The sequence below is a fragment of the Chiloscyllium plagiosum genome, chromosome 5 (genome assembly GCF_004010195.1).
Source record: "Chiloscyllium plagiosum isolate BGI_BamShark_2017 chromosome 5, ASM401019v2, whole genome shotgun sequence".
Classification (NCBI taxonomy): Eukaryota; Metazoa; Chordata; class Chondrichthyes; order Orectolobiformes; family Hemiscylliidae; genus Chiloscyllium; species Chiloscyllium plagiosum.
Genome location: NC_057714.1, coordinates 76,994,947 through 77,021,794, shown reverse-complemented (window position 1 = coordinate 77,021,794; position 26,848 = coordinate 76,994,947). Strand labels below are relative to the sequence as shown.

At 42.7% G+C, this 26,848-nt stretch overlaps 1 protein-coding gene across 2 annotated transcripts in view; it reads right to left on the bottom strand.

Moving 5' to 3' along the window:
- plxdc2b (plexin domain containing 2b) overlaps positions 1-26,848 on the bottom strand; it is a 422,082-nt gene that overhangs the window by 111,574 nt on the left and 283,660 nt on the right. For both annotated transcript variants that reach the window (XM_043690425.1, XM_043690426.1), the window contains exons 6-7: positions 22,297-22,415; positions 21,020-21,119 (exon numbers count right to left, since the gene is read on the bottom strand). In XM_043690425.1, coding sequence (XP_043546360.1) covers positions 21,020-21,119; positions 22,297-22,415 — 219 coding nt within the window. The remainder of the gene's footprint in view (positions 1-21,019; positions 21,120-22,296; positions 22,416-26,848) is intronic.

The window sequence follows — 26,848 nt, the reverse complement described above, 5'->3', positions numbered from 1 at the left end:
AGGTAGGGAGGAGGGACTTGGGGGAGGGGTTAAGAGCTTACGCCCGAAACGTCGATTCTCCTGTTCCTTGGATGCTGCCTGACCTGCTGCGCTTTTCCAGCAACACATTTTCAGCCCATATTTTTAGATGTGCCTGGTGTTGCTCCTGGCATGTCCTCCCACACTTCATTGAACCATGGCTGATTTCCCGACTTGAGGTAATGGTAGTGTAGGTGATATCCCAGGCCATGAGGTTTCAGACTGTTAATCACTATCATTCTGATCATGCTAATAGCTCACAGCGCCTTGTGGATGTCCAGTTTCATGTTACAAGGTCTGTTCAAAATATCTCATTCAGCACAATGTTAGTACAAAACTTTATATCTAAATATTCCCTTGTGATGACATCTGTAGCTTCAAAGCATACATTTTTGAGTCACATCTTGGAATGGGAGACTGAAGAGGGAAATCTGGAGAATGAGGAATGAAATTAACACCCCAGTTTCTAACAAAACTGAAACTGAGATTGGAAACCATAAATTCTGGGAGGTCTGAACGTGGTCAAATCATACAAAATAAAGAATCCTCAAAACTCATTAATAGATAGTAGATTCAGAAAAAAGCAGAGGTTAGATGCAGAAACTAAGGATAAGCAAAGATATACTTTCTGCAACTGTTTCTGATATTTCAAGAATACGCTGATAGATCAATGTTATCCTGACCAGTATAAGCAAAGTTCAGTCGGTTCTGCAGACTTGTGCCACTTTTGGTGGGAAACTGAACATATCCATAGAACCCATGTTGGTGATGCACTGCTCTTGGCTTAAGATCATATGAAATCCTGGAATAAAGGGAGCTGATGTTTTTTCATGAAGAAGACAAAGTTCTAAAAGATGTGACTGAGATTGATGATAAATGACGAGTGGACTGCTGAGCCATTTCATGAAATCTGTCCTGCTTGCCACTTAATGCATAATCAACTGCAAATTGTCTGTTATTGAATTGAATTTTGAATTGAATTTATTTATTGTCACATGTACTGAGGCACAGTAAAAAGCTTTGACTTGCGAGATCACAAAGTTAAGTAGCATAGATAAGTAAATAATAGTTAAACAGCGGTAAAAACAAAAGCATAGGTACAGGCGAATGTTAAGAGTTTGAGAGTCCATTCAGTATTCTAACAACAGTAGGTTAGAAACTGTTACAAAACTGGCTGGTGCATGTGTTCAGGCTTCTATACATTCTCCCCGATGGTACAGGTTGTAGAAAGACATCACCAGGGTGAGATGGATTTTTGAGAATGCTGGCAGCCTTTCCTTGACAGTGGGCCTGGTAGATGGATTCTATAGATGGGAGGCTGGCCTTTGTGATTGTCTGGGCTGAGTTCACCACTCTCTGTAACTATCTCCGATCTTGAATAGTACAGTTGCCATACCAGGTAGTGATACATCCAGACAGAATGCTCTCAATAGCGCACCCATAAAGGTTGGCAAGGGTATTCACCATTATGCCTAATTTCCTCAGCTGTCAAAGAAAAATAGACATTGTTGAGCCTTTGTAACCAGTGTGTCCGCATGAAGAGTCCAAGGAAGATTGTTGTGGATGACCACTCCCAGGAGCTTGACACTCTCCACTCGCTCCACCTCTGTGCTGTTAATGTGTAGGGGGGAATGAGTAACATCATCTCACTGAAAGTCAATAATGAATTCCTTGGTTTTGCTGGCATTGAGAGCTAGGTTGTTCTCGGTGCACCATTTTTCCATGTCTTCCACCACCCATCTGTAGTCTGTTTTGTTGCCATCTGAGATTCGACCGACAATGGTGGTGTCATTAGTGAACTTGTAAATGGCATTAGTCTGGTATTTGGCGACACAGTCATGGGTATACAGTGAGTACAGTAGGGGGCTAAGTACGCACCCCTTGGGGCTTCAGTGTTGAGTATTAGTGAGGATGAAATATTGTCCCCAATCTTCACTGATTGTGGCTTGTAGGTCAGGAAACTGAGGATCCAGTTATAGAGAGTGGGGTTTAGTCCGAGATCACTAAATTTACTAATCAGCCTCGAGGGGGTAATAGTGTTGAAGGCTGAACTGTAGTCAATGAATAGGATCCTATGTAACTGTTCTTGGTGTCAAGGTGTTCTAGGGAGGAATGAAGGGCAAGTGATGGCATCTGACATGGATCTGTTGGTCTGATAGGCAAATTGGTGTGGGTCAAGAGTAGTGGAGAGGCTGGAGTTGATTAATGCCATGACCAGCCTTTCAAAGCACTTCATGACCACTGAAGTTAGGGCCACTGGGCGGTAGTCTTTGAGACATGCTGCATGAGTTTTCTTTGGCACAGGGATAATGTTGGTCATCTTGAAACGGCAGGGACAGTGGCCTGTTGGAGGGAGAGGTTGAAGATGCCCGAGAAGACCTCTGCCAGTTGATCTGTGCATGCTCTGAGTGCACGGCCTGGTACTCCGTCTGGTCCCATCACTTTTTTTGGATTCATACGAAGGAAAATTGATCTGATCTCTGATACAGTGACTGTTGGGATCGGTTTGTCAGGATTTGTGGGAATAGGTGTTACCTCTCCGCCGAAATTCTGCTCAAAGCGAGCATAGAAGGCGTTAAGACGATCTAGGAGGGATATGTCATCGTCTGCTATCTTGCACTATTAATTCATGTTAATGTTGATTCTGGTTTTTAGATTAGAGGTGGTTATCTAAGGTAGTATTTATTGAATTTTATGTTCGATTTTGTAGAGTAAACATTATTTTGTTTTAAACTTGATTGAAATCTTGTGTTTTCAATCTTAACCAAACAGCAGTCTTTCAACAGCAATCTTAACCAAATTGATTACACTATTTATGAAATTAATTGGAAAATGTTATTTATTTTATCACATATTTTGACATAAATACTCTAGCTTTTCTAAAAAATCTTTCTTTATAAACTAGTCTGACTTTAGAATTTGGAACCTCAAGATTATGTATTTTTGTCAGGCATCAGAGTAAGAATAGTTCATCTATCAGCTGGATTTGAGGAGCTTGCAATTCTTACATATGAATTTCAAAGGTTTTTTACACTAATCCTTTCCAGCCAATTTTCTATTTTTCCCAAAACTCAGGAGTCTCTCTTCCATATATTGAGCAGAATACATTGGTTGTATTTAATTTACTTTTCAATTAAAAGTTGTAGAATCAAAATGCATTTGGAAACATTATTAATTAGATAGGTGGCATTTCATTCTCTCGGGTGGTTGTTTCCTAGTCAATATCTACAGATTACAAGAGCTCTTTGACTTTGCTGCCAAAAGCTACTAATAACAGGTCATCCTTCAAACTCCTCTTTGAAGCAGCACGGAAGTTGCCTCTGTTTATGTATCTTCAAAGTAACCATTAGTTTTGCAAAATATAATAGTAGCAGCTTGAGAATATATCATATATTACAGTGCAATTTTATTTCCTGACCTCTGTTCCAGATGAAAAATCTAACCTAATCTTTGCTTTGATGAAGTATTGATGTGCTGTTATTTATTACACTAATCAATGGTTACTCATTTTAGTCACCTATCTTTGTAGAAAACTGATGAAGAAAAATATAGCAGCTGGCTCAACAAGCTCGTCCCATTTGATCATATTACAATTAAGCATCTTGACTCACATTGTTCATCACTGCATCGCAGTCATGTAATGTCTTGGCAGTTCAAGATCTCAATTAAACTACAGGTAGGTCTATCAGGTCTATTTGAAGAATTCCTCTATGGTCTATTCCACCATTGCACATAGATTAGATTATAATCTTGCCTTTTCATTCAAATTTATAATATTTATGCAATTCTTTCTGTCATCCATGGTTCTGGTGCATCTATTAATAGGGGTGGCATGGTGGCTCCATGGTTAGCACTGCTGCCTCACAGCGCCAGGGACCCAGGCTCGATTCCAGCCTTGGGCGACTGTCTGTGTGGAGTTTGCACATTCTCCCTGTGTCTGTGTGGGTTTCCTCCGGGTGCTCCGGTTTCCTCCCACAATCCAAAGATGTGCAGGTGAGGTGGATTGGCCGTTCTAAATTGTCCCATAGTGTTAGGTGCATTAGACAGAGGGAAATGGGTCAGGGTGGGTTACTCTTCGGAGGGTCGGTGTGGACGTTTTGGGCTGAAGGGCCTGTTTCTACACTGTAAGGAATCTAATCTAATCTAATACAGGTGGTGATGAGCAATGAACTTAACAGTAGAGCCCAAAAAACAACCATTAGCAGCTGATTTTCAAAGACAACCATTATTAATAACAATCCTTTTCTGCAAGAATAGAACCTGGAAGCAGTTTCTTCCCCAATGCAGGATATGCTCGCCAATCCCACCCAAAGATTTCTTTTAAAGTAACCGAAGGCTAGATTGCAAGCCCTATGCTGTTTGAAGATGGGGGAGGTCATAACATCCTGTATATGGATCGTCTGCTGCCTACCCACCACTTGGGGTGGTGAGTAAAGGTGAGACAGGATGGTGGAGAGATATTTACATTTTGACTGACAGCTATTAAAAAAGCCAATAAAGGATTATCTGCCTTTGAAGTAAATGGATTAGGGATTTTTTAAATAATAGATTGATCACTTAAGGGAATCAACATTTCTGAATGGTTTTATAGAGTTTTTTTGTTATGAAATGTCTGAATGTAACAGTGTTATTAGATTGTTAGAAGCTTATTCTTTTAATGCCATTTTAAAATTTATCTTGGATTGTCTATAATGGATACTGGGTGAGTTACTATGAGGATACATGGTGACATGGAGGCAGAATGGGGGCATGAGGAGAAATGGAGGAGTATGGGAAAATGAGGGGGGCATGGAGACCTGAGGATATGCAATTGCATTGATGGGGCATAGGATGGCATGTGAAATATGAAGGGGCATGCAGAGATATAAGAGGTTAATGGGAAGATAATGAGGTTGAAAGGTCAGGAAGGGGGGCATAAGAGCAATGCCTATGGTTATGAGGCCCACCTCAAACTACTGGGACATCGGCCAAGCTTCAGCAACAACTAACTTCCTGAAGGAATATCTGGGCAATTATACTAAATGCATTATATGAGAGTATATTAATATAAATACATAAACATAAATGTAATTAGTTTCAGTTTCAACTAAACAAAATAGGTAACAGTCATTTATTCCTTTGGATAATACCTTGACCAACTGAACTCAACCTGCCTGACATAAATGTAAAACTTGGCAGTTAACTGTCAGTTATCATCCAACTGGTACATTTTCCATGGCACTGTCTCTACTGATCAGCACTCTATCTCATATAGTACAAAATGTCATTTCCCCTTCCACTGGCACCTTTATGAATGTCCTGATGAATGCAAGGTGAAAAGCATTGAGAAAAATGTTTTCATCAATAGTTAAATGGAAGTTGCTATTGTTATTGTATTCTTGTTATCCAGTCGTCCATGATCACATCAAATAGCAAATTAGGAGAAAAAACTGCAATTATCATTATGGAATCCACCAGATATACTGATTTTCTCAAATATATCATATTGTAAACCTAAATTCTACCTTCTTACTTAATTTATTTCACATATGTTTGTAACCAAGTGTTGGTTCATTTTATCACTAATGTACACATTCATGTAGCAGACTAGTGTCCGGATTTCATCACTGCTACATAAGTAATGATTAGTCTCATTGACAATATTGCTGCTTCCTTTAATCTACCATAATATAACATAAAGTTGGCTCATTTTGTTGATTCACAGAATTGTTACTTTGCAGAAAGAGACTATTTGGTCCACTGTGTCTGGGTTGACTCTCTGAATTCACACTTCACTTGGTACCATTCTCTTGCCTTTTTTTCCACAACCCTGTATGGTGTTTTGTTTTAAATTGCAGTCTAATTCCCTTTCGAATGCCTCAATTGAACAAACCTCCACCATATTCCCAGACTTAACTACTTGCTGTGTAAAAAAGCTTGTCTCATATCAATTTTGCTTTTTTTGATAATTATATTAAAACTGCTCTCTCATTTATGAACCTTTAATCAGTGGACCAATTTCTTCCCAATTATTCTGTCCAGAAATCTCATGATTTTGAATTCCAAGGTCAAATCTCCTCTTGTCGTCTTCTCACTCTGGATTTTGTTTCTTAAAATGTTCAGTGTTTCTGCAGGTGCTGGAGGCTAGTTTTGAATTTGGAAGGTGCAGATCCACACAGAGACACCCGTAGGGGCAAGTTGAGGAACTTTCCTGTCCTTCACTGTGCTAAGCAGTGAAAGGGTATTTAAAAAGGGTATTTAAAAACTAGACTAAGTTGTTGTTTAAGAGTGATGCCAGCACCAGCACAGCCAGCAGATACCACGGAGATTGCCACCCTGACTTCCTGCCTCGTCACATGATTCCTACTCACATCACAATTGGCTGGGTCTTTCCATTCTGTGTGGCACTGCCAACCTGTTCAAGGTACACTATTTAGGTCGACATTGTCACCATTACATTCTGATTTCCATTTATAGATGCTGCCTGACCTGCTCAATATTTCCAGCAGCAGATCACTAGTGTATTTTTGCATTCTGACAGAGTATAACGTTGCTGGTGCCTCATAAATATAGAATTATGTTGTCTGGAAGCAACGTGCTTTAATTAGTTCTACCAACTTTGATACTTGCACACAAACCATTCAGGCATTGCACTGATAGTGAGAGCAGAAGTAACAGAAAACGAAGTTAAACTAAAGGAACCAAACATTAAAAATGAATTTGTCTCAGTGAAAATTGGGAAGGTATTGTCTCCCTACAACAAATGAATAGCTGTCGATTTTTAGTTAAAAATCACACAACACCAGGTTATAGTCCAACAGGTTTAATTGGAAGCACACTAGCTTTCGGAGCGACGCTCCTTCATCAGGTGATAGTGGAGGACACAATTGTAAGGCATAGAATTTATAGCAAGAATTTACAGTGTGATGTAACTGAAAGTATACATTGAAAAATATCTTGATTGTCAGTTGAGTCTTTCATCTGTTTGAATACCATGATAGTTTCACTTCTTTCATGTGTAAATCACAAAACCTTTTTTAAAAAAAGTTGCATTCTCAGTTTAACTGTAACAATTGGTGTTAGCTAGACAATATGTTGAAGGTGTTAGCCCCCTGTGTTCTCTGTCTATGCCATGACGTTTAGATTGATTCTAATCTAAAAAGTGAGATAACAAGAGTTTTACATGAATTCGTGCAGTTTTTGAGCAAAGTACAATGTAACTCTGCAAGTACAAATTCACCCCACAAAATACGTGTGTGCATGAGGGTCTCTGTATATGTCTGTGTGTGTGCCTGTCTGTCTGGGATGGGGGTTGTGAGTGTGAGAGAGAGTGTATATGTATGTGTAGTGAGTGTAGAGTGTCTTAAGTCTGTGAGGGGGTGCATTTGTGAGTATGGGAGTGTGTGTCTGTGTATATGTGTGTGTGTGTGTGTGTAGGTGTGTCTTTTAAAAGCCTTGGATGCAGGCCATCAGGTCCTGGCGGCTAGTTTACCTTTAGGGAGAACCTGGCAGAATTACCTGGACTATTGTGCAGACTTGTGTGTTAGGGGTTGATGGAGTCATCCATCCAGGCTATGAGTTTTTGTGATTGCTGAGGCATGTGTACACATGGCTTCCTCCATGAAAATATGGCAACCTTCACAGACAGGAAGATTCAGCAAACCAGTCAATGGGCACACACCTGGCTGAAAAGCATTTCTGTGATCTTGAGCTCACTGTAACAGTAGCCAAGCATGACATGAGCAGTGTGCTTCCAAGTGCATTGCTACCTCATTAAAGCAGAAGGGGACTAACAGGCAAGGAGAAGCCTACAGAGATCTCTCCAGCTTCAGAGATCTGGCAGCCTCGACTCAAGGTAGTCTGAGGGTGGACAGATCTCTCTGCCCAGTCTGATAGTGATCTTTATGCCTCCTGCCAAAAGTGGCCATAGTTGAGGCTTCTACACCAGTGCAGAGTGTGTCAGATTGCTAGGGTCATGCAGACATTAGACAACCGGAGGACAGCTGTTACCTTCACTGGGGGTTGCAGCATATCAGGACCTTGCCTCCAGCTCAGCACACAGATTTCATCACAGCACAAGCAAACACTTTGACGCACCTCAGTGGCACAGCCAATTAAATCTTTGACGTCAGATATTGTTGCTTATTTCTGATTAAGACGTGTTTGAGATATCCCTCATATTCTTTACTAAACAAGCAATTTTTTAAGAATACCTTCTGGAACCCATGAATCCTTCAATGGAAATGTGGAAGATTCCCGCTGGAATGTGGCCCTCTTTGTGTAATGGAACGTGGTGAAATCAGAGGCTGGACTAATCGATCAGAACCAACACATAGTAGATGGCTCTTGATGGTGGAAAGAAGCTGTGTGTCATGTGAGGGACAGATGCTAGAAGAGCTTCAAGTTTCAAGAATCAGGTTTCTGCAGGCCTCCCTGATGTGTACTTGCATACCCCGACCCCTGCTGCAAGCAAATCATGTGGTACTCTTGTTAGTAAGGTCCCCTCTTCACCATCCTCCTCATCCAATGAGAGCACTGTCGCCCCCCCCCCCCCCCCACATTCTCTGTGTTAAAGGTTTTTCTCATTTGCTGTGCCAAATTGTGTGAACTGTAAATGACAATGATGATCTGTGGGACCCACACTGGATCATACTGCAGAACTGGTATGGTCAAGGCAATGGACTCACATCTGCAGCACTCCTGCCTGCTCAATAGTGGAGCTGTGTCTTGCACTATGCTATTCCTCTGCCTCACTGCGAAGGTTCATGGTGTCAGTAAGCAGAAATGGAGTGGATAACTTCTGACACAAGGCACCATCCCTGGAGGGGTGGCTGCAGGTTGAACAATTATATGCCTCATAGCTAGTGCCTGCAATTTGCACACAGACCTTCAGAATTCACTTTCTGTGGTCATTTGTTACTTCAATGTTGATAGAATAGAATCTCTTTTTGTTGATGAGTGATGTAGCCTGGTTCAATGGAGGTTTCATGCCACATGTGTACTATAAATCCCACCCTGCCTAAATGGCTGAGAGTTCAAATCCGAGCAGCCTCACAGCTTGGATCCTGGGATTTGTTTAGGTTTGGATGGATTCAACTTTCAAACAGCACGTCGGTCACCTCCCATCAGTGTTGGTGGGTGGGTGCCACCACCTGGGATATTCCCCATGTCACTGGGGCCTCTCTTTGCATGGAGGCACAGACGTTGAGTGAGTGGTAAGTTTAAGCACACGGGGATGAGGTGGCCATCCACTCCCACAGGATACAGCTCACCCTGCATTCTGGTTCACAATTGGCATCTGTCTTCCTGATGAAACAGAAAGATGGAGCCTTCTCTGTGCTGCCTCTTTGACATTTAAAGGAAGTTCATTCAGTCCTGAAGATTCTGGTAGTGACAGAACCCTTTCCCCTCCCTTGCTGCTGCTCCAGCTGGTAATGTAGTATCTTCTCTCCTGCCATGGAAACTCCCTCCTTTTGCTGTCGGAGAGCTGGGAATGGGAGGCTCTGCAGTATGTGGTTGTCTTCCTGTGCACACTCCCTCTAACATTCAGCTGGAGCAGCACTGCATGGATAATTCCCATCTTAGTCACTGCCACTCTGTTACTGGTTGCCAAGAATGGACTGATCCTGCTGGCGCCCCTCAGCTCTCCAGCCTGTGCTGAAAGGCTCTGCTCTCCATCAGACCTCCCCCCTCCTACTTGACTGAACTTTACCTTCCCTCTCCCCACACTCCCACAGTGCACTGTTATGGATGGAAGATAACATTCTCACTTAGAGTCTGCTGTGCTGCCTGAAAACCAGCAGCTTTTAACTCATGGGATTCCAATATTCCAAAACAGGAATACTTCATTTGGAAGGCAGCATCAACTTTGATTCAGAGATACAGAATTTGACTTAATCAGTTTGTTGACCACTTCTGAGTGACACTGCCTAGCTTCAACCTTTCCATCTTCCTGCCGTGGGCACTCCACCCATGCAATTTAACAGCCTTGACTGCAATGGTTCCCACTTGAGAGGGCTTCATTAAATTCTGGTTTGTGATCTTTCATCAAGAATAATACTTTCCAGGGCATAACTGGCTCATTCTCAGCAAATGGAATTGATCTATGGAACACTGCTATTTAGTAGTAAGTTGCCACCGAATGAATTGAGAGTTTGGTCCTGCTGATTGAGATCAGGTCAGGATGATTAAGAGTTTACTTTTTCACTTTTGTGTGTGAAATCATTATTGATGGCACCTGTGAAGAACAGCAGAACATCGGTTCTAATCACTGGTAGTAAATAAATCATTCTTCAAAATGTCAAGAATGTCATTAAGAACGATTACAAATCATCACAGTACCTCTCATCAATTGGTAGCGCTATTTTCAACTGACAAGACTCACTTCGGGGCTTGAGAGCTGCCAGGAAAATACATTGAATAAAATGCATCATGTTCCTTTGGCAACCATCGGCTATGTGCGGACACTGTTTAGATTGCTTTACCACAACGTTGCCAAGGGTTACACATTTGACTTTACTACTTAATTGAATTAATTTTTATCTTGCACAGTTATATTGTAATTCAACAAAGTAAGCATAAAGTTATGCAATATCATACATAGCCCACTCCCCTCATGTTGAAGGTTGCTCCTGTGTAATAACACATAAGACTGGAAAATGAATACTTTATCAACAAGGATTTCCAGAAGTTAAAAAGTAAAAGCTAAAGATTCAAATGTAAGTTTTGCAATATTCATACACTCTACTTAATGTTTCAGGTCCAGTGACTTTTCTTCAGAACAAATTGTAGCTAGGAAAGAGTTGGAATCTATGCCGAAGACAGGGAGTGGCGGGTGGTAAAAGACATGAAGGACAGTTTGCAGGCTCTAAAATAATTGATTTAAAGTTCAATAATTTTAGGAGCTGAATACCTTCTTCCATGCAGCTGTAGAGAGCAAAATAGAGCCCTTCTGTGTTGGGTGCTGCAATGAGGTTGAGGGAGCTTGCTGTCATCAGAAATCAATAGTTTCTCTTGATGTCTTCTGGGTCACCAGCATGTTTTCCCTCTGTTTCAGCCCAAAGTCAAGTTTATCTCAGTTGGCATCATTTTGAAGCAGAGATGGCCATCATTGCTCACTGTGCTATGTGTAGGTTCCTTCAAGTTTGAAGTGGTATAGCCTGGATGAAGATATTGACCTAACCCGAAGAGTCTTGTTGAGTAAACAACAGGAAGTTTATTATTTACAGGTCTTACAAATTTGCTCTAAATTTCGACAGAGACTGTTAGGACCACACTAGCTTCTGGTGCTTCTACAACTTTAACCAAGTCCCTGTGACATCACTCAATGAGTAGTTCATACTGTACTCAATCCAGCATGAACCATTTCAGACACATGTACAACAGTGGTTTCAAGCCTCACTCTTGAAATGGTCTCAACAATGTTGTATACTGCATCATTGGAAATGCCATTGTTTGGGGGAACATTATAAGACTTCACCTGTCTGTTCAGAATACATTTTGAAGATTCCTTATCAGCATCCAAAGTAATATTGGGACGTCTGTTCGCATCCATCATCTTCAGCATTCAGAAAATTTATCATTCATCTAACAATTATTGGTCACATCTTGAAGTATATGAAATTAATGCATTGTTTGCAGAAGTTCATTGTGTGCAAACTGCTTTTGTGAAGTTCCTGAATGAAGCCATGGTAGAATATCACATAACCACCTACATTTCTAACTCTGTCACTCATGTATCATTCTGTCTGCTGCATGGCAATGGGATCCTAGCACTGTGTGAAGTTGGGCCAATAGACAAATGGGCACTTGAGCAGGGAATGTACAGCAGCAGGGAGAGGTTCAGCACTGTTGAAGCTCAACCTAACCTTGCCTCCTCAAAAGCTAATAGAACCACTTGAGCCTGAATGTAACAGAATCTGATTAAATTTTTCACTTTGATTTCAAGAAGCACTGAACAGAATTCAATGTTGAGTTTGTCCATCTCAGCAGGAATAACAAGTGGAAAACTACATTTTGTAGTGAAGCTGACAATGAGAAAAAATTTACTCCAGAGCCAACAGTTCTGTTAGAAAGACTTCTATTCACTGCCATTATGAAAGAGACCCTGTTATCCCCACTCTCTGCCTACTGCCAGTCAATCCTATATCCATGCCATTATCTTGCCCCTAACATCATGGGCTCTTACTTTATTTTACAGCCTCCTGTGCACCACCTTGTCAAAGGCCTTCTGGAAATCCAAATAGGTCACATCTACTGTCGCTCCTTTGTTTAATCTGCTCATTACCTCCTCAAAGATTTCTAACAGATTTGTAAGGCATGGCCTCCCCTTGACGAATCCATGTTGTCTCAGACCTACTTTATCATGCATGTCCAAGTACTCTGCAATCGCATCTTTAATAATGTACTTTAAAATGTTACCAATGACCTAAAATTTTACGTCTTCTGCCTCCCTCACTTCTTAAACAGGATGTTACACTAGCTATTTTCCAGTAGTCTGGGATCCTTCTTGAACTCTAGTAATTCCTGAAAGATCACTACCATTGCCTCTACAATCTCCTCAGCTACGTCCTTCAGAACTCTGAGGTGTCCATCCAGGTCCAAGTGATGTATCCACATTCAGACCTTGCACTTCCCTAGCACTTCGCTTTAGAGATGTCCATTACACTCACCTCTGTCCCTGAATCTCTTGAGTTTCTGGCAGATGCTGGTGTCTTCAAGTGTAAAGCAAAGTGTCTATTCAGTTCCTCTGGCATTTCTTTGATCACCATTAATACTTCTCCAGCCTCATTTTCCAACAGGTGTCAGTGGGGGAGCACTTTGGGGCCAGCGACCATAATTCAATGAGCTTTAAAACAGTGATGGAAAAGGATAGACCGGATCTAAAAGTTGAAGTTCTAAACTGGCGGAAGGCTAATTTTGATGGTATTAGGCAAGAACTTTCAAAAGCTGATTGGGGGCAGATGTTTGCAGGTAAAGGGACGGCTGGGAAATGGGAAGCCTTCAGAAATGAGATAAGGAGAGTCCAGAGAAAGTATATTCCTGTTAGGGTGAAAGGAAAGGCTGGTAAGTATAGGGAATGCTGGATGACTAAAGAAATTGAGGGTTTGGTTAAGAAAAAGAACAAAGCATATGACAGGTATAGACAGCAAACATCGATTGAATCCTTAGAGTATAAAAGTAGCAGGTGTATACTTAAGAGGGAAATCAGGAGGGCAAAAAGGGGACATGAGATCGCTTTGGCCAATTACAGTTAAGGAGAATCCAAAGGGTTTTTACAAACACATTAAGAACAAAAGGGAGAGAATAGGGCCCCTCAAAGATCAGCAAGGCAACCCATGTGTAGAGCAGCAGGAGATGGGCGAGATACTAACTGAGTATTTTGCATCAGTGTTTACTGCGGAGAAGGACAATGAAGATATAGAATGTGAAAATAGATGGTGACATCTTGAAAAATATCCATATTACAGAGGAGGAAGTGTTTGATGTCTTGAAATGCATAAAAGTGGATAAAACCCCAGGACCTGATCAGGTGTATCCTAGAATTCTGTGGGAAGCTAGAGAAGTGATTGCTGGGCCTCTTGCTGAGATATTTGTATCATCGATAGTCACAGGTGAGGTGCCGGAAGACTGGAGGTTGGCTAACGTGGTGCCACTGTTTAAGAAAGGTGGTAAGGAAAAGCCAGGGAACTATAGACTGGTGAGCCTGAAATCAGTGGTGGGCAAGTTGTTGGAAGGAATCCTAAGGGACAGGATTTACATGTATCTGGAAAGGCAAGGACTGATTAGGGATAGTCAACATGGCTTTGTGTGTGGGAAATTGTGTCTCGCAAACTTGATTGAGAGTTCTTTGAAGTAGTAACAAAGAGGATTGATGAGGGCAAACCATGGACCTAGTCTACATGGACTTCAGTAAGGTGTTCAACAAGGTTCCCCATCAAAGACTGGTTAGCAATGTTATATCTTATGGAATACAGAGAGAACTAGCCATTTGGATACAGAACTGGCTCAAATGTAGTAAACAGAGGGTGGTGGTGGAGGGTTGTTTTTCAGACTGGAGGCCTGCTTTTCATCACTTATATAAATGAGTTGGATGTGAACATAAAAAGTATAGTTAGTAAGTTTGCAGGTGACATCAAAATTGGAGGCATAGTGGACAACGAAGAAGGATACCTCCAGAGTATAATGGGATCTTGATCAGACGGGCCAATGGGCTGAGGACTGGCAGGTAGAGCTCAACTTAGATAAATGTGAGGTGCTACATTTTGGAAAAGCAAACCAGGGCAGGACTTAAACACTTAATGGTAAGGTCTTGGGGAGTGTTTCTGAACAAAGAGACCTTGGAGTGCAGGTTCATAGCTCCTTGAAAGTAGAGTCTCAGACAGATAGGATAGCGAAAAACACATTTATTTACAAGGATGTTGCCAGGGTTGAGGATTTGAGCTATAGGGAGAGGCTGAACAGGCTGGGGCTCTTCTCCCTGGAGCATTGGAGGCTGAGGGGTGACCTTATAGAGACTTACAAAATCATGAGGGGCCTGGTTAGGATAAATAGACAAGGTTTTTTCCCTGGGGTTGGGGAGTCCAGAACTAGAGGGCATAGGTTTAGGGTGAGAGGGGAAAGATATAAAAGAGACCTGAGGGGCAACTTTTTTACACAGAGGGCAGTGCGTGTATGGAATGAGCTGCCAGAGGAAGTGGCAAAGGCTGGTACAAAGACAACATTTAAAAGGCATCTGGAGAGATATATGAATAGGAAGGGTTTTGAGGATATGGGCCAAGTGCTGGCAAATGGGACTGAATGAGGTTAGGAGATCTGGTCAGCATGGATGAGTTGGACCAAAGAGTCTGTACATTCTATGACCCTGTAACAGTCCAATGTCAACCCTTGTCTCTCTCTTACCTTTTAGATATCTTAAGAAACAAATTGCAATTTTCTTTTATATTATTACCTAACTCAATGTCTTATTTCATCTTCTCACCCCTTTTTTTAAAGTTATCCTCTGCTGGTTTTTAAAGGTTCCCAATTCACTGGCTTCCCACTAATCTTCACCACATTACATGCTTTTTCTTTCATCCTGCCCTCTGACTTCCCTTATCAGCTATGGTTGCCTTGTGGTCCCCTTAGTACGTATCTTCTTCATTGGGATGAATTCCTTCTGTGCCTCCTGAATTAACTGCAGAAACTCCAGCCATTGTTGCTGCACCATCTTCCCCTGCTGGACTCTCCTTCCAATCAACCCTGGCCAGCTCCTCCCTCATGTTTTTGTCGTTACCTTTACTCAACTGTAATACTATTTGACGTTGGTATTTTCTCATAGAAAAACTTTTGAAAAAAATCGATTTCTAAATGACTAATTAAATACCATGAATGGTTAAACACTCAATACAAATCCAGGTGGGACACCATTGTCACATGCTGATTGTGTTATACAGTCATACAGCACAGAGACGGACCCGTCAACCCAACTCATCCATGTTGACCCATTTTCCTAAACTGAGCTAGTCCCATTTGCCTGCATTTGGTTCCTATCCCTCTAAATCTCCCTATCCATGTACCTGTCCAAATGTCTTTTCAATGCAATTGTACTCATCTCTGCCATTTCCTCTGGCAGCTTGTTCCGTACATGCACCACCCTCTGTGTGAAGAAGTGATCCCTCAGGTTCCTTTTAAAGTTTTCCCCTCTCACCTTAACCCAATGCAGTCTAGTTTTGGACTCCACCACCCTGTTGAAAAGACTTTGGCTATTCACCTTATCCATGCCCTCATGATTTTATAAACCTCTATATTTTATAAATCCCACAGCATCCGACACTCTAGAAAAAAATAGTCCCAGCCTATCCAATCTCTCCTTATAACTCAAATCCCCCAATCTTGGTAACATCCTTGTAAATAATTTTTGTACTGTTTCCAGTTTAATAACACCCTTCCTATAGGAGGGCGACCAGAATTGTGTGCAGTGCTCTAAATGTGGCTTTACCAATGTCTTGTACAGGCGTAACAATGACACCCTGTAGTCAATGCTCTGACTCATGAAGGCAGGCATGCCAAATGACTTCTTCATCACCCTGTCTACCTGTGAGCGATGCATCTGCACCCTAGGTTTCTCTGTTCAACAACACTGACCAAGGTCCTCCCATTAACCGTGAAAGTCCTGTCCTGGTTTGTTTTACTAAACTTCAACACCTTATATCGAGTTACATTAAACCCCACCTGCCATTTCTTGGCCCACTGGCTGAGTTGATCAAGATCTTCACCTGTTCATTATCTATATTCTCAGGCTCCCGTTGTTCACCCATTCTCCCAACCCTTTAAAAAGTTTTCCTTCTCTGAGCATCAACTTTAGTTAACCATTGGAGGGAAATTATTTAAAACTATAGAATTGACAGAAATTCCCCAACCAACACTTTAGTCACCTCTTCAAGGGAAAAAAACTCGTACATCAGACATGTCCTGTCTTTTAAACATTTATGCAGGATCCTTGCAGCAAATTGTGAGAAAAATAGTAATGAATTTCAGGAAGACATTGCCATAGGGAATAACAGGGAAGGTGATATTCAATACAGAAAGGTCTTGCATCAAATGCATGGGAAGAGGTTATACTTACAAAATAGCACACGTTTAATGGGGTAGAAGAGGAGATTTGGTTATTGCCAAACCAATCTATTAAGCTGATAAAACCCTACTAAAATATATAGAAACTGGGTTCATAAGTAGAGGCCAAGTATAAAAGCCAGTGAGTCTTAAAAAAACACTGGCCTTCCCCAGTTGAACTCTCCTCTTGTGGAAGGACATGAACTTTTGAAGACAGTATGGAAAAGCTTCACCAGATTTATTCTGGAGGTGAGGGTTATAGTTTTACTGATAGACAGCAAAAGAATCAGATGAAACATCGAGGAAAGCAATTTTTACACAGTTTCAAGTTAGGGATTATTAATGCTTTACCCGATACATGCCAGATCTGACTTTGTTCACAGCCTTTAAAAAGGACTAGATAAATATTTTAAGTTGAAGAAGAATTCTAGGACAATAGGCCTGGGGCCAACTGTGCTGTTCTGCAAATGAGCTGATACAGACTTGATGGGCCAATGACCTTCCTCTTTGCTCTGCTATTTTGTTTTCAGACTTCTTTTTGCAAAGTTTCTAGATAGGATTTGAAGGCCAAGAGAAAACAGGGAGGTGACGGTCTCAAAGCAAAGAGGCTGCAGGAATCTGAATATATGATATAAGCTGTGGACCTACATACTTTTTACGAAACCCACTTCATGCAGAATTTTATTAGTGTAACTTACACTTCTGTTTGACAGAAATAGGTTTATGGAAATACTTCTGAAATAAAACTCACGTTAAATTCAGTGCCTATAAGTAATCAGTTGGAGGACTAATAATAACCATGATAATAGCAATATCGGAGTACCTTAGCTATGATCACCAAGGTATGTAAATATTACAGTGTCCAGACAATAAATATATGTCAAAAAGCCAACTTCATTCTGAGATGGTTGCTTTTCTCTTACTAATTACTGATGCAAAGTTGATCATGTTCTACCTTTTAGTTATGGGGACTGTTATGGACTAGACCAGACCCCTCAAAACATTTTTAAACAGGTAGCCCAGACTGTAACTTTGCTATTTGTTTAGTTTGGTGTATAGTGGATATCCCCAAGTAAATTAGCTGGGTCAAATGCCAGGTTTTAAACAAACAAAATTTATTTACAAAATTACGGAATGAAACACAAATTACAGAAAACAGAATACCGGATAACTTATCCTATCCAAACCTGACTTAATGATGCTGTTCCGAAAATACTTGTAAGAGTCCCAAAGCACACATCCCTTAGCACAAACAGTATGAAATGACACAGGCAACTTACAGTTCGAAATCAGAAGGCAGGCAGACAGAGAGAAGGCTGTCAGCTTCCCCCGTGAGTCTGAGGCAACTCACTCCAGAACCGAATTGAAATACACTGGTAGAGAGATGGCCACGCCCTCTTACTCAACTCCCGAACTGAACTGAACTGCAGAGCTACAGAGCTGAACATGCCCCCTTGACTATACCAGTTTTTCAAAAGACCTTTCAAGCTTTTGGTCTGAAGCACTCTCTGTTAGGGTAAACTACAAGGCCCCAATTAACCATTCCAACTTCAGACAAGATGGAGCCTGGCCAATTACTGCCTCCCTGAAGAAAACCTCAAGGGAAAAGAACCCTCATACCAGACCAGCATTGGGACAGGATATAGGAATTCTTAACAATGAATCATACCTCATGACTGAATTTTCACACCGTGATAGTTATGAGAACTCAATTCTTGTAACAAAACACATTTTGAATGGTTGATTATATTTTATATAATGCAAAGCATAACTGCAGGAGAATTAGCAAAGTTTTGGCATGACGGCATTTAGAAAATTCAATATTTTAGCATGGCGGGGGGAGGGGGGAGTGTTAGGGCTTCTGTGCTTGATGTTCCAGGCTAGCTGCATCCCACTCTCTCTTTGTCTCCTCTTCTGTCTTTTTCTTTCTCTTTACCTTCATTTTCTGACTTTCATTGTCCTGGGAACCCAGAGTGTCGTCAGTAGGTCATCAGCAGTGGATTTGGAGCCTGGTGCCCTGGCAGGGCTGCTGTAGGCCCACAGCGGGGACAGATGGGTTGGTGGTTGCTGCAGCACTCGAAGCTCAGTGGGTCGTTGGAATTTGGTGCAGAGTAATACGAGGCATGGTGAGGACTGGTGCAAGACATGGTGAGGACTGGTGTGGGACACAGTGAGGACTGACGCGAGACTTGGTGAGGACTGGTGCGAGACATGGTGAGGAATGGTGTGGGACACGGTGAGGACTGGTGCGAGATATGGTGAGGACTGGTGCGAGGCATGGTGAGGACTGGTGTGGGACACAGTGAGGACTGGTGTGGGACACGGTCAGGACTGGTGCGAGGCACGGTCAGGACTGGTGCGAAGCACGGTGAGGACTGATGCGAGACACAGTGAGGACTGGTGCGAGACACGGTCAGGACAGGTGCGAGACACGGTCAGGACAGGTGCGAGACACGGTCAGGACTGGTGTGAGGCACAGTCAGGACTGGTGCGAGGCACAGTCAGGACTGGTGTGACACAAGGAGAGGACTGGTGCGAGACATGGTGAGGACTGGCGTGAGGCACAGTGAGGACTGGTGTGAGGCACGGTGAGGACTGGTGTGAGGCACGGTGAGGACTGGTGTGAGGCACGGTGAGGACTGGTGCGAGGCATGGTGAGGACTGGTGTGAGGCACGGTGAGGACTGGTGCGTGACGTGCCGCGGACTGGAGGTGAGGCACAGTGAGGACTGATGTGAGGCACGGTCAGGACTGGTGTGAGGCACGGTCAGGACTGGTGTGAGACAGGGTGAGGACTGGTGTGAGACACGGTGAGGACTGGTGTGAGACATGGTGAGGATGGGTGGTGAGGCACGGTGTTGTCTGGAGGTGAGGCACAGAGTGGAATACAGTGTGGAATGGAGGTGAGGCACAGTGTGGAATGGAGGTGAGGCACGGTGTGGTCTGGAGGTGAGGCACGGTGTGGTCTGGAGGTGAGGCCCGGTGTGGTCTGGAGGTGAGGCCCGGTGTGGTCTGGAGGTGAGGCACGGTGTGGAATGGAGGTGAGGCCTGGTGTGGAATGGAGGTGAGGCACGGTGTGGAATGGAGGTGAGGCATTGTGTGGAATGGAGGTGAGGCCTGGTGTGGAATGGTGGTGAGGCCCGGTGTGGAATGGAGATGAGGCATGGTGTGGTCTGGAGGTGAGGCACGGTGTAGAATGGAGGTGAGGCCCGACTTGGAATTGTGGTGAGGCCCGGTGTGGACTGGTGGTGAGGTACGGTGTGGACTGGTGGTGAGGTACGGTGTGGAATGGAGGTGCGGCCCTGTGTGGATTGGTGGTGAGGCCCGGTGTGGAATGGATGTGAGGCATGGTGTGGTCTGGAGGTGAGGCACGGTGTAGAATGGAGGTGAGGCCAGTGTGGAATGGTGGTGAGGCCCGGTGCGGAATGGAGGGGAGATTCGTGCCGTCTGCTTGAAGGACTGTAATGCTGACCTTTTTATTTCTTTATTTTTCTAATTTATTCCTCAGCTTCTGTACCTCGATTCCTTTGTGCCTAAATGGCGCTGTACGTTGCAAGTTTTTAAACTTTTCAAAGCACTCATATGATTGCATGTGACAATGAACCTAATTCTAATTCTAATATTGGATGAAACAGAATAAATTGTCAAAAGAAATTGTAAGTTCTACTACCAGCAGACAATGGTCAAGCAATTGAGATTCTCTCAGCATTTCAATGAAACTACAAATAAACTGAGGTGACTCATCTTTTATTTCAGTTTGACAGTAATTGACTCGAGCTATGGCTGATTTAACATCTCTAAAACAAAACCAGCAAGAAGACACACATATTTAAGGAACAGCTGACACTGGTGCTGCTCAGGCCAAATGTATTTAACAGTTCAGACCAACCACAGTGACCTAATCACTGTAAATTCCATGAATCTATACATATAATTTCTCAGAACATCTGAAATTTCAACCATAAACGTTTGATTATTTGTGCGCTGACTATAACTTGAAGGTTGGACAAAAAGGCAGCTGAAAATTTTAAAACAAATTCTGCCAAGTAATTAATGTCGACTGGCACATATTTGATTGACTGGTTCAGCACTATCTGTGCTGCATCATCCTATGTTTATCATTCTTGATTCCAAGTTAACTGATTGTTATTCATTTCCAGGAATAATTGATCCTATTCTGTCTCTGCTCTCAGTGAATCTTAATGATGCTAGAATAATGATATTAGAAAGTACACCTGACAAATATCCAAATTACTGAAACTAAACTTGAAAGTTAATTTTCAAATGTAACTGTTATTCTGAATATAGAATTCTATAGGCTACATTCAAAACTTTATTTCGAAGAAAACTTCTCCTAAAGAACAGATTGAAAGCTCTCAGCTAATGTTTCCTGTGGTACGTGCAGTTTGGAATGAAGCAATTTCACTTACTGGGAATCTGTTGGATCTTGTGGACGACTACAAATGCATCTGACAGCCCCACTTTGACTGGGTGATTGGCTGAGTTTATCTCTGTCACGGGAACAGGAATCTGGAGAATAGAAGAATCAATATAAGTAGGATAAATTCCAACTGGATAGCTTTAAGACTTCAGGCATTTCAAAGCGTAGCTAATTTCTGCAGGATTCGGTTCACTATTTATTGATGACAGGTAATTACATTGGAATAAAACACTCCTAGTGCAATGCAAAATACCTTAAGTCATAAATCTAATTGAGTATTTCAATTGCAGTTACTTTCAGAAAACACTGCCATTGGTAAAGAAAAAATATTACAATGCTGAACTATAACATGCCTATAAATCACATCCTACTTCAGAATCAGCTATGTTCAGCTTTCACTTTTGAGGGAATGATTGATTCTTCTACCTAGAAATAACTACTTTCTGTGAAATAAATGCATTGAAATACTGCTGATAAAATAGGTCTCAAATGGCGATTACTAAAACGGATTAGCCATCTTCAATCCAAAATACGAGTAATAAGCGTTTTTTTTACCTATCTGTATATTCAGTTCTGACAAATATTTATAGACATTATCTTTTTTTTGAGATTTGTAATGGAATAAGTGGTGAAGACATGCTAGTTTATTTTGTACAAATTCATTAGAATCTTGCATTGAATGATTTAAAATATCAAAATGTACAAGCGTGATGTGATATTCTTTCTTGTAGCATTGGACAGGTCTCCTGCTTTTTATTTATTAATTTGTTCCTCCAGGACTTGCCTTGAAAATGGAGAAGAAAATTAATATTTTGACTTTATCACCCCTTGTCATGACTGCCTCAGATATCATAAAGTGTGGAACGTCCTTTATAGACCTCCAATGTCATCGCAAAAGAATGTTCACCATGCGAATAATAGAGCATCTTTGAAATTTAATTTCATCACAGCCAGAATGGGTTGCACAATCTGAGAATTATTTGTGCCCCTGCTCATCCACCCCCATTCTTGAAGACAAATAAGATACAAGCCACAGGGTCAATGACCTCAAACAAAATAAAAACTATAATTTGTTCAAATCTGTCTCAAAATGATTGGCTATCAATGAAAGAATTGCTTCTCCATACTGACCCGACTTTGCCATCTCTTTATGAGGTTAATTAAGTAACCTCCATTTGGAAAACATTGTCTAAAGCACAATCAACATTTATACTTGCAAAGAAATATCATGATTACTATGGAATGTCAAGTAGCTGGAAAGCTTACCTCTTTGTAAGCAAAGACGATCCGTCCATCACTGTGCAGGGTGGCCTGGAAGGTGAAGCTTCCTAAATCATAGTTATCCTGTAGGCGCACATTATCCCACTGTACAACCAGAGCAGTACCTGCACATACAGAAAATGCATGATAGAACAAGTCAAACCATGTGGGTATGTAGAACCTTCAAGCTAATCCGCTGGGCAGTACTGTTGCCTGGCAAGGAGGCATGCTTTGCAAGAGAAACAACTGATCTGTTGACCATTTTATGCACTTGCAGTATTTCGGATGGTATAAGTTTTTCATTTCTCACACTACAGAAGGAGAGGTCAGTAAATTCACAGTATTCAATTAGCTCAGCTGAAAGCAGTGAAAGATCTCCGCCAGTGGCTCCCCATTCTCCTGCCATAACTTTGTCAGAGATAGCGGCAAAAATGATCATTTACAACATTTCTGAGAGTTTCTGCTAACAGCCCACTGAAGGTGAGGTGAATGGTGTGAAGAGTCCCTGTGGAAATTGCTAGTAAATATCTGGTAGCAAAGCACCACAAAGTTGTGGAGAAGGAAGGTACAATACCTCTTCCAAAGAACTGCAAGGCAGGATCAAGTACTTCAGACCAATTTGTATGTGCTTCTGTTTGTCCGCAATATGAGCAATGATCCTAATCACACACAGCCAATCTGCTTCCACATGTTCTTTCCCTCCTGCTTTTAACCAGTTCCCTGAAATATTCTAAAATATTGACATGGTCAGTGCTTCAATCACTAACTCCTGTACCCTGTGGAGTTTCTTTAATCTGAGGATTTGGACATTGCTGGCAGGGTGGTGCACCTATTGTCCATCTCTAACTGTCCCTGAAAAGGTGGCCAAGGGTTGTTTCCTGAACCTGGATACCAGTCTGTTTATTGATGGTACTCTCACATTGCTGTCAGGAGGGAGTTCCAATTTGAAAAGCAACCATGATATAGTTCAAGTCAGGATGTTCAGTTATTTGGAGAGAAGCTTTCAGGCAGTGGTATTCCCATGTGCATCTTGATTTTGCCCTTTTCAGTGGTAGAAGTTAAAGGCTTGTCAAGTGTTTTAAAAGAGGCTGTGCTAAGTTGCTGCAGTGTATCCAATATGCTCCCTATAACCACACTGTGCCTGTGCTGAAGGATGTGAATGGTTGAAGTGGTGGATGGGATCCTGATCTCGTTGGCTGCTTTCCCCTGGATGTTGTCAAACTCCCTGATTGTTATTGGAATGACACTCATCCAGGCAAATGGGGAGTATTCTATCACACTCCTGACTTATGTCTTCCAAGATAGATAGGATTTCTGGAGCCAGGGGAAAGCCTCAGCGGCCACATCTCTGGCACTGAGTCTGGCTCAGAAGGGAAGGGGGGAGAATAGGAGAGTGATAGTGATAGGAGATTCAATGGCTAGAGGAACAGATAGGAGATTCTGTGGTCGCAAACGAGACTCCCGGATGGCATGTTGCCTCCCGGGTGCCAGGGTCCAGGATGTCTTGGATTGAGTCCACAGGATTCTTAAGGGGGAGGAAGAGCAGCCAGAAATCGCGGTACATATCGGCACCAATGACATAGTTAGGAAGAGGGAGGAGGACCTGAAAAGAGAGTATAGGGGGTGAGGTTGGAAGCTAAAAGGCAGAACAAGCAGAGTAGTAATCTCAGGATTGCTATTAGTGCCACAGACTAGTAAGGTGAGGAACAAAGAGTGAGTGCAAATAAACACATGGCTACAGGGTTGGTGCAAGAAGGAGGGCTTCAGATATGTTGATCATTGAGATACCTTCTGGGGAAGATGGGACCTGTACAAGAAGGACGGGTTGCACTTGAACTGGAGGGGCACCAATATCCTGGGCGGGAGGATTGCTAGGGGTCTTCGGGAGGGTTTAAACTAGATTGGTGGGGGCCAGAACCTGAGGAAAGGATCAGATGATGGAGTAGGTAGTGAACGGCCAGATACAGCCTGCAGAGAGTCTCTGGGTGACAAACTCAGAGCATGGATCAGTACTTGGGACTATGATGTTGTGGCCATTATGGAGACTTGGCTTTCACAGGGGCAGGAAAGGTTGTTGGATGATCCAGCGTGTAGATGTTTCTAAAGGAATGGTGGCCCTGGCGATGGTGGTGGTGGTGGTGGTTAAAGAGGTGGAGGAGTGGCATTGTTAATCAGGGATACTATCATAACTGCAGAAAGGGAGGTCATCGAGGAGGGTTTATCTACAGAGTCAGTATGGGTGGAAGTCAGAAACAGAAAAGGAATGGTCACTTTATCAGAAGTTTTCAACAGGCCTCCCAAAAGCAACAGAGACATGGAAGAGCAAATTGGGAGGCAGATGCAAGTTGTTGGAGGGAATCCTGAGGGACAGGATGTACATGTATTTGGAAAGTCAAGGACTGATTCGGGATCGTTAACATGGCTTTGTGCGTGGGAAATCATGTCTCACAAACTTGAATGAGTTTTTTGAAGAAGTAACAAAGAGGTTTGATGAGGGCAGAGCGGTAGATGTGATCTATATGAACTTCAGTAAGGCCTTCGACAAGGTTCCCCATGGGAGACTGATTAGCAAGATTAGATCACACAGAATACAGGGAGAACTAGCCATTTGGATACAGAACTGGCTCAAAGGTAGAAGACAGAGGGTGGTGGTGGAGGGTTGTTTTTCAGACTGGAGGCCTGTGACCAGTGGAGTGCCACAAGGATCGGCGCTGGGCCCTCTACTTTTTGTCATTTACGTAAATGATTTGGATGTGAGCATAAGAAGTGCAGTTAGTAAGTTTGCAGTGTCCAGAATTGCAGGTGTCGTGGACAGCGAAGAAGCTTATCTCAGATAAAAACGGGATCTTGATCAGATGGGCCAATGGGCCGAGATGTGGTAGATGGAGTTTAATTCAAATAAATGTGAGGTGCTGCTTTTGAGAAAGCAAATCTTAGCAGGACTTATACACTTAATGGTAAGGTCCTAGGGAGTGTTGCTGAACAAAGAGACCTTGGAGTGCAGGTTCATAGCTCCTTGAAAGTGGAGTCACAGGTAGATACGATAGTGAAGAAGGCATTTGGTATGCTTTCCTTTATTGATCAGAGTATTGAGTACAGGAGTTGGGAGGTCATGTACAGGACATTGGTTAGGCCACTGTTGGAATATTGCGTGCAATTCTGGGCTCCTTCTTATCGGACAGATGTTGTGAAACTTGAAAGGGTTCAGAAAAGATTTACAAGGATTTACGAGGATTTGAGCTATAGGTAGAGGCTGAACAGGCTGGGGCTGTTTTCCCTGGAACATCGGAGTCTGAGGGGTGACCTTATAGAGGTTTACAAAATTATGAGGGGCATGGATAGGATGAATAGACAAATTCTTTTCCCTCGGGTGGGGGCGTCCAGAACTCAAGGGCATAGGTTTAGGGTGAGAGGGGAAAGATATAAAAGAGACCTAAGGGGCAACTTTTTCACGCAGAGGGTGGTACGTGTATGGAATGAGCTGCCAGAGGAAGTGGTGGAGGCTGGTACAATTGTAACATTTAAAAGGCATTTGGATGGGTAAATGAATAGGAAGGGTTTGGAGGGATATGGGCTGGGTGGTAGCAGGTGGGACTAGATTGGGTTGGGATATCTGGTCGGCATGGATGGGTTTGACTGAAGGGTCTGTTTCCATGCTGTACATCTCTATGACTCTAAGTAACAGGGTTGTTGTCATGGGTGACTTCAGCTTCCCTAACATTGATTGGAACCTCCTTAGTTCAAATAGTTTGGATGGAGCAGTTTTTGTCAGGTCTGTCCAAGAAAGATTTCTGACTCATTGTGTAGGTAGGTCAACTAGAGGGGAGGCCATATTGGATTTGGTGCTTGGCAATTAACCATGCCAGATGTCAGATCTCCCGATGGGAGAGCATTTCAGTGAGAGATCACAAATTCATGATTTGTATACATACTCATAGTTTACTATACTCATGGAAGGGATAGGTGCAGATGGTATGGGAACGTATTTAACTGGGGCGGGGGAGTTACTGGCAGGAACTGGAGTGCTTAAATTGGGAGCAGATGTTGTCAGGGAAATGCACAACAGAAGTGTGGAGGTTGTTTAGGAAGCATCTGCTGATCATGCTGGACAGGTCTGTCCCACTGAGGCAAGGAAGGGATGGTAGGTTAAAATAACATTGGGTGACAAGGGATGTGGAGCATCTAGTCAAGACCAAGGAAGCTTACTTAAGGTTGAGGAAGGAAATAAGGACTGCAGATGCTGGAGATCAGAGCTGAAAATGTGTTGCTGGAAAAGCGCAGCAGGTCAGGCAGCATCCAAGGAGCAGGAGAATCGACGTTCCGGGCATGAGCCCTTCTTCTTCTCCACACCCCCCACCAACCCAACCTCCACTCCCGGCACCTTCCCCTGCAACCGCAAGAAATGCAAAACTTGTGCCCACACCTCCCCCCTTTATTTCCCTCCAAGGCCCCAAGGGATCCTTCCATATCCACCACAAATTCACCTGCATCTCCATACACATCATTTACTGCATCCGCTGCACCTGATGTGGCCTCCTCTATATTGGGGAGACAGGCC